This window comes from Dermacentor variabilis, chromosome 10, assembly GCF_050947875.1.
Source record: "Dermacentor variabilis isolate Ectoservices chromosome 10, ASM5094787v1, whole genome shotgun sequence".
In the NCBI taxonomy this organism is placed as follows: domain Eukaryota; kingdom Metazoa; phylum Arthropoda; class Arachnida; order Ixodida; family Ixodidae; genus Dermacentor; species Dermacentor variabilis.
In genome coordinates, this window is record NC_134577.1 from 69609338 (window position 1) to 69618444 (window position 9107).

General features: G+C 44.0%; 1 protein-coding gene across 1 annotated transcript in view; it reads left to right on the forward strand.

Annotated features, from left to right (window-relative positions):
• LOC142559292 (ubiquitin carboxyl-terminal hydrolase 24-like) overlaps nucleotides 1–9107 on the forward strand; it is a 111988-nt gene extending 102881 nt beyond the window's left edge. The window contains exons 55-56 of the mRNA XM_075670909.1: nucleotides 57–219; nucleotides 2716–9107. Of these exons, the coding sequence (XP_075527024.1) occupies nucleotides 57–219; nucleotides 2716–2883 (331 nt within the window). The 3' untranslated portion in view covers nucleotides 2884–9107. The remainder of the gene's footprint in view (nucleotides 1–56; nucleotides 220–2715) is intronic.

The window sequence follows — 9107 nt, forward strand, 5'->3', positions numbered from 1 at the left end:
TGAGCGAATGCCGTAGGAGTGCCATGCTAATGAGCTTTGGCTACTTGCACATGCAGATGTACACATGCCAAGGACTACCTGCTACAAGCTCCGCCCACGTGGCAGTGGTCCGTGAACTGGCTGAAGCAGACCATGTCCGAGTTCAACACTCAGTGGAGTAGCAACACCTCCAATGAAGATTCCAACACCAAGACCTTCCAGCGGACCATCAGCGCCCAGGTACGGTGGCCGAGGGAAACACCGGTGTACTTTGATGGGCTGTTTTGTCGTTGCACTCATGGGCAAATTTTACTGGTTGCGGAGGCAAAGTTACATATGTGATGCGTATGTGTGGCACCTCTGATGGAACTGGTCCCGTAATTCCATTTGCATTTCCTTTACATGAGAAGTGGAAAGCATAATTTTTATGTATAACAGTAAATGATTTGATGAGACTGTATTACCCCTGTCAAGCAGGCAAGTTAAGTGCACTTGCAGGGAGTGCCCTTCAGGACCTTGAGTGACGCTTTAGTCTATGCGGTGCTAAACGGGAAAACAGAGTCCACTCGCAGTAAAAAAAAAAGAGAGAGAGGCGTCAGACTAGGAGCGCATATTTTTTTAATGTTGATTAAAAAGAAAGAACTTATAAAAAGCTATTGTTTTAAGTTGTATTATAAATATAAAGAAACAATATATTCTTTCTCAACAAAAACAAAATGATTTTTTTATTACCAGAGTGTTATCAGTCAATGCCGGCCAAGATGAATGCCTAGCCAATCCAGAAAAATATGGCGGCATGCGACATTTGATCCTACTAGAACAGAATATGAACGAGTGCTGTTCTAATTATTTTGTTAAAAGCTGTTCAACTTAAAGGGGCCCTGAACCACCCCTCAAGCTTGGTGAAAAAACATAGTCCGCGTTCTGCAAGTTCTGCTGTCATATGCGGTCCATGGAGCTCGCAAGCAGAGCGCAAAGTCACCTTTCTCTCAGACGCTCTTGTTTCAAAAACCCCATGATCCTTGCTCTTTTCTGTGTGCTTTATTTCATCATAAAGCACACTCCAATACGCGGCTGCTATTGGTCGCTGCGCTCAGCTACACCGCGGCCGCCGCGAGGTGCAGCCACGAGTCCAGTGGCTTAGCGCACTGCGGCTCTCTGAGGACAGCCGCGTTTGGCTTACATTTAGCGCGGCATAGGCACCAAATCAGAAACTTGAACTGCGCGCAACGGTGACGTCTCCGCCGTAGCCTTTGCAGTGCAAGGCATTGGAGGAGGAAGGGGAGCACAGCTGAGGGCGTGTTTGATTGCCGATAACTCCACTTCTGCTGAACCCATGGAAGTACTTTTTGTGGCAAAGTGGTTCTGAAATAGCCTATCTCCACTTCAAATGTCTTTCTCCACTTCGATAAAAAGTGGTTCAGGGCCCCTATAAATGAACTTCTGTGCCCTTCTTTTTTATGCGTTACATTTTGCACCATTGAAACCGCTGGCGCAAGGCTACGCACTTGTCCAGCAAAGTGCGTTCCATGAACACACTCCGACCAGAGTGCACTCTTCTGCGAGTGCACTTTACTTGCGACATTTAGATTTGGGAAAGTGCATTTAAACCAAGTGACACTCTCCGTAAGTGCGCTTAACTTGCCCGCTTGACAGGGGTATAATATAATCAAGCCTTTTTATAACGAAGTCGCATTTGACATGAAATTATCTTAATTATATGGGATATTCATTATAGATGTACCATATTTGTTTGATTACAAGGCGGTCATGATTATAAGATGAGGGCTGCAGTTGGAGGATCGAAGAAAAAAGACTTGACTATGCCCTCTAATATAAAGTGATGTTATGTAGCTGACAAGTTATTCAGACTCAGCAGGGATTGCCCGAAATACTGAATAACTAACGCAGGCAAAACACGAAATGGCGACCATGAAATAATCTGCACTCCAACATGTGGAGTGCAGGTTATTATATATGAATTTTTGCCTTTAGATGTTGCTTCACGGCAACGCGAATATCGCCTTATAGTGTAGCTTCACGGCATCGCGGCGCGGGCTGCCGTAAGACCACACCATAAAGGGAAAGTCGCACTGCCGTGAAGCCACACCTAAAGGCAAAATTCACGTATATGGCAGAGGGCGACTTCAAGGCTAAAGATTCAGGGAAAAAGAAACCTCGCCTTATATACAGATAAATACCATATATATTTGTTGCACGCTGATGTCCCACAACAAAAACATTTTAGAATTTTTTTGTGATCGTCATTTTCACTTTATTAAGGTTCGAATGTATTCACAAGTCAACATAGGCCATTTGTTTTATTTTTTACTTGGTGATTTTGGACATTGTCGTGTGGGAGGTCATTGTACATTTTACTCCTCTGTCGAAAACAAAATGGCATCCACCTAATCATTATGCTGCCTATCAACTAAAACTAAAATCGTCTGTATTTTCCTAAGCACGAACACGCACCCTTAGCCCCTTCGCTATGGAATTGCACTGCTGAGCTCTACGCCGCAGGTTCTGTCCCAGCCGCAGCAGCCACATTTCAGTGGGTGCACACTGGAACAACGCTTTTGTACTTAGATTTTGGTGTATGTTAAAGAAAAGGAATCAAAGGGAGTCAAAGTCAATCTGCATTCCCCCCACTGCGTCATGCCTCATACTATCAGATCATGGTTTTGGCATATAAAACTCCATAGTTTATATTTATTTAATTTTTTTTTCTCCCAGGACACCCTTGCAGAGGCGACAGCGCTACTGACTGAGCTGTCCTCGCCTGAGGCAGCTGAACTCGGCATGGAGATGGACCAGGATGAGGCCGAGGACGAGGACTCGCGGTTGAAGAGGACACGGGGCTTGGAAGACGTGTTCAACTACGTCGAAGTGAAGCCAGAGTGAAACCTCGTGCAGCCCTGGTTCCGCTCTGGTTCAGCACCGTCAAAAAGCCCCATGCCTTCCGTCTGAAAAAGGGAATCCATTCTCCATGCCGCGCCATCCAGCCTACCATACCGGGCAGCACAGTGGTGGCAGCATTCCCTCAGGCCACTGCGAGTATTATGTTGTGTTGCCCTGCGCGAGGGCTAGCCGTCAGCAGTGACTGTGAGTGGTCCACGAGAGTGGTGCACAACTGAGTTTGGCAAGTTGCACACGTGACTAGTACACTTGCGTCGAGCATATCAAGTAGGGCAATTTTATGCCTGGTCAACGCCGGCCAGTCAACCCACGAAGTTGTCTTCCCGCGCATCTTCAGAGGCCGCAGTAGTCGCACTGCAGCAGGTTCCTGCAGTGACTCAAGCATCCTGTGCGATGCGAGCCACACCCGTGTGGAACTGCACGTTTGTGGGCTGCCCAAATCAAGCTGCGTGTGTGTTGTCCGTCGGTTCGTTATATGATTGTAAAAATATGCACGGTGCTGTTGTTCAATAATGCCTTCTTCTTTTTTTTTTGCCGTTTCACATTGCCATTTATGAGATATGGTGCCAGCCTTCGTTCAGCTGTAGCGATTCTCCAAGTAATGCCCTAATCAGGAGAATCGCTCTCCATTGTATGACCAGTATGCCCCAACATTGGGTTACATCAGTCATGCCAGAAGGCCTGACCGATGTTGCTAGAGGCATGATTGTTTATTGATGCGTGTCTTACAAGATGGCGAGAGCAAGTTGCTCTGAGCCATCAGGGAGACATAGTGCCAGCTTTGGTTCACCAGTAAGAATGCTTTAATCAAGAACAGTACGGGCCAATGGTTGCCCTTTGATAGCCAGTGTGCCGCAACATTGGACGTACATTGGCCATGCCTTTTATGTGTGTGTGCTGCTAGAGGGATGATTGTTAGTTGGCATGCGAGTTGCGTGATGACAGGGCCAAGTTGCTCTGTGTGGAGAGGCACAGATGCCTGAAAATGAGACTGAAAACCTGAAGAAAAAGATTTGGGAATGGGGGCTCAAGTATTGCATATGTAAAAATTAGATACTTTTCTTTCTCTTCTTTTCTTACATTTCAACTCTGTATAAACAAATTTGTTTGTATAGCATGCAAATGGATGTTAGATAGCATGCAAATATACAGATAGCATGTGTTGCAAATATACAGGTTACTTTTGTTTTATAAATGCATGTTGGCTTCTTAAATCTTAATATAAGCCACAGTGTTCCCTGCCTCAGCATTCCCACTTTCTTCATTTTAACACGGTCAATTTGCAATAATTCAAGCTGGGATGATTCAGAATTTGTGAAAAAAATTCAAACAAATGTAGAAATTTAATTTGACCCGCTGGATTTTCGGTGCACCTTAAAAGCTTCCCAGTTCAACCAATCAGACTTCTGGCTTCCCATGACAAACCATTGCAGAAGTAATCTTCACAGGATATTGAAATTGCTTAGCTTCAATTAGAAACTTAATAGCTTCATGTATTGACATTGTTGTCAAAAACATAACCATTGCTCTAATCCCTGCTAATAAGCAAACTCCCTTTTGTGTTTGCAAATACCAAATTTTACATGTGACTTTACATGAAGAAACACCAAAATTTCATCTATGCAAGCATCCCTTCATACATGAAGCCATAGTCTTTATCTTGAACCACCAATAATTCAAGCTACCAATGAAAGCAGCAGGAACGTATCATCTGAGTGGGCTTGAATTAGCCTGAGTTGGCTGTTGTAATTAATGAGTATCTAGGGGAGAGGAGAGGGCACTGACGATGGATGATGAATGCGCCGACGCATTTGTTTTATTTAAGGATTCCAACAGCTCGCGGAGACCCTGTTCTGAAGTGCAAACATTGTTTAGTGGTTCCGACTTTTTTGTTCATAGCCAGGTTGATTGTTGACGAGCCAAATGATGTGTATATTGGTCCATGTGCATGAAGTTATGAGTGGCATACCAGGAGGCTTAACTCGATGGCGCAAGAGCAGCTGCTTGACAAGTACTGGGAAAGCGCGCACATCACTTCGTCATGGAGCGTTCACTCGTTACTACAGAGCACACACATTCCCCCGAAGTTCCTGTTTATAACTGTAGTTCTTTGTTGTCGCCATTTTCCCGGCTCTCTTTTTTGAGAGCCCTGCCCCACCTTGAAACATTTTTCTTTCTGCTGTTGCAGTTCCAAGAAACCAATTCCTGCTGTTCACCATCCCTTGGCTTGCATCGACTTTTGGCCATTTAGTCAAACATGCATGTACACTATGTAAACCTGTATGGAGTGGGGACGCTTTGTGTTCGCGAGAGCTCATCGTTCTGGCCTATGTGCTGAAATTGGAAAGAGACGCAAATCCAGCACATTGCCCCCAAGATTCTCAGTGCGTTGATGATGTTGCTTAATCTTGGAGGTCGTGCGTGCCGAGGAGCCATGATGGCTCTCGACATTCTAGGTTCTGCGTCGTTCCCAGCAAATAAGAATAGAGATGCGTTTTGTTTTTCCTTTTTTTTATGTCAAGGACGTCTGTTTTCGAGAGCGTTTGTAATGCGTCCACTGGTATTTTGAGCATAAAATTTTGCATGGAGGCTGCTATACGTCTACACTATTGGAAACTAGGCTTTTTACTCAGCCCAGAATTTCTTTGCAGTTGGACTATAAGTGTAGGAATACTACTTAGCAGGTGCCAGCATGATGTGGTTTGAACGCTTCCTTCTACAGTGGCGGTTCAAAGGCCAATTAGGTGATGTCCTTGACATTAAGCTGCTCTGTACGCAAGTGTTAAAGAGGCCCCAAAGTATCCTTTCCTGACTGTTTTTTTTGTTCCTGGAGCCTTTCCCTCTTCTGTTGTCATAACAAGCATGCTAAATGGAAGTGATGTGAAGGTGTCATTTCAATATCCTCAGAGAGCCACCGACGACTGTGGTGCGATTTTACCTTCCCTTTTGTCCATCTGCTTTTAGATGCTTTGGGTAGAAAGTGTCCATTGTTGCCTTCTGTCTTCAGCGATGCAATAGAAGGCCCTTCAGACACCACAGCGCCAACAAGAGATTACAAAGATGAGACCAAGACTGGGCAACACAAGAAGCATGCAGAGGGCACTTGCCGCTGGAATAACACTGGTGCTAAGGCTGCACAGGGCTCATTCTCTTAAACATGCTGTGCTTATGTAAACAGACGGGGCCTAGTGCAGACGGTGAGAGCAGACGAATGCGTTGACCTTTTCTTGTTTTTCGCTGTTCTCTACCTTGAGCAACAATCTTTGCAAAGGAACTTTCAGAAAACTCTGCCATTTCCATTAATCTTGCCTTCTGAGAAAAAGTGATGCCAGTAGAGTGTGTTGTGATTTTTTTGCCAGTAGTGAATGTAATGGCGGTGCTGCCGCATCTTTGTGATTTCGTCCTCTGAAGTTTGTCTGTAGTAACACTGTGTTCCATCGAGCTATTATGTGCATACAGAAATTATTTCCTATGCAGTACAGTGGGTGCTAACAAGAATGCCTGCATTGTCGCTTTGCTGATGGTGCATTTTGTTGTCCGTTCACTCATGACGTCCCGACTTAATTCTGGAGGTAGCACACTTCGTGTCTCGTTCAACTGGTGCAGCATGGCGGCATTTATGTGCTGCCACTAGTGTCACACGGTGCAGGCTCCATACAAAACAAACTGCAGTGCTGTAGAGTTCGGTGCTATCATTGCTAGAGGTAAGCCTGGTGCAGAAATTATTAAGCCACCGTAGGAATTGCTAGTAGTATGTGAATTTCTTTGCGACTTTGCGTGGATTTGTTGAGAACACAGATTACAGCTTCATCCCTTGTTCACTTCTGTTGTATTCCAGCCTGACATTGCCTTTTTGAACTGTCAGGTGTTCTACATTTGAAGCTGGTTATTTTGTGCAACTTCGAGTGCCTAAGTAAATCATCAAAATTCTGAGCACGTAACAGCCACTATGATTAGTATTTTCTTTTTCTGAACAGTTATCTTCACCACTGTGATTAGTATTTTTTTTTTCTGAACAGTTATCTTTGTTTGGTAATGTCCTGAAATTCATCTAATCATAAAAATTAAGTGTCTTAATGAGACAAATTTTGCCATGCAACAAGCTTGCTGTGAAATATGAGCCTCAAGAAGATTACTATAACAATCCATAAGGAGTGAAGTTTAAACAAATCTATATATTTCTCATCATTCTTGTGCTGGCTGAGCAGCTATACTGCATCGTACTACATCAGGCAGTGCATTCCAACTGCAGAGCCAGATAGGATTCTAAGTGTGAAGTTCTGTGCGCAGCAGCCCCTGCACTTTGTGTGTGAGGTTGCACAGGCCTTGTGGTGCAGGTTCTGTGTGAGCACCATTGAACTCCTGTGGACTAGTTATCAAAGCGAGTCAAATTGAACTTGTAGTAGTCTTAACATGCGTACCTGACTAACGCATTTTGCAGTACTATAAAGCTAAAAGAGGCTCAATGACAATAGTGACAGTAGATCAAGGTTGTGGTTCATGTCCAAAGACAGCATTTGTGCAGTGCCATGTTTATTATGCAATGGGGACGGGAAGGATGCATTTGTTTGGTGAAGGTGATAATCATTTTGCTGAAAAAGCCATTTTGAATATAGATGACCACCAACACCAGATTGTGCCCCATGGCGAGATTGCCCACGTTTGTGGGCTTTTTTTATACATGTGATTGTGTGTCTCAGTGCTGCGACAGGACGCCTGCATTTCGCTGGGTTTTCCAAACAAGCGTGGCTTAGTGTAGTGTAAGCACCACTTCAACTTTAAACACTAAATAAAGGTTTTTAGATTAAATTTTGGAAGAGGTAATTTAATGCACTCACACTCTTATTGAAAACCTAGAAGTTTTTTTTACATCCAGAGTATTGAACCATTGCATAGGAGCCTGTCTTCACCGCCTAGAATCGTGAGAATTTTCGTGTTCCTTGCCTGTCATTTTCCATTGGCCTTGCTTCCACCAAAATAAGAACACTGTGATTAGTTGCTGGGTTGACATTATGGGTGGGTGCATGTGTATGTTGTATGGCTGTCGCACATACCGAGGTATTAATTAATGAAGTGTAATCAACATGCATCGTGCTTGACACAATCCGGACAGCCACGCTATATCTTCGCAATAGAAAGTCATGCGGCTACACTTGGCTTGTTTAGAAGTGTCCTGGATCGAGTGCTTTAAATGGTGGTGTGGCTTGATACCAAGTACCGTCTCCTGCTTACATGTGCAGAAAAGTCTTTTGTGTGTTGTGGAAAGTACCGATCAGTATGCTCACTGTGAAGGAAGCTGCAGTGCAGCAGCTTCAAAGTTCGTTTCCCTACCACGTGTTGGCTCTGTTGCTCCCCGCATTTCATTCTTTGCTGCAGCTTTCAGTCCAAAGACGTGTCATACATCACCCTCTTGTGCAGTGTGTTTCATAAATCACATGCTCTCGTCACTTTTCTACGTCAAGTGCGTTAATGTGTGCCAGACATCTTCTGCAAGCTATCGATTGCATCATCTACAAGGACACTAGGATTCCAAGTGTTCCTGTCTTCAGGCTGCCCAGCACAACTTGGCACGGGGCACTCTTATAACGACAAGAAACTTATCAAGGCCCGAGAAGGGTTCACTAGTTTGCTTGAGAAAGAACTGGAATTTAGAGTTTTGTACATTCAACGAAACAGTCTCTTTGTTACGTGACACCGTCGGTGTTTGTTTTCGACATCACATGACTGTGCTGCTGCTGTGCACCGTTGAACACCTTGCAATTATGCAACATTTTTTTAGCAGCTCATACTACCCGACGTCGATTATCGTGTAACCTCGAGTGCCAAATGTGCCTTGTTGTTCCAGCATCACTTACTGTACAGCTCTTTCTTACAATCTTTTTTTTTTCTTGCCTTGCAAAAGATGGAAAGTGCTTTACATGTGTCTGTTGTCCTCCCATTGAAATGAGATTTGCCTATTTGATCAAGAGCATGTTTGGATTTTTCGAGAAATTTGTGCATTGGTTTACGTAGACTGGTAGTGTTCTCGTTTATCTAGTGCTTTCTTTTGTCAAGTTAGTTTATTTTGATATTGGCTGGTTTAGCAGCTTGTGGTCTCTTGAGATTTTCCAGTTTCAGATTGTGCAGTCGTGCCTCTTTTTTTTTTTTTTTAGCAACGGGATGTGAAAGTGGTAATGACGCTCAAGTGAATAAATGATGTACATACATTG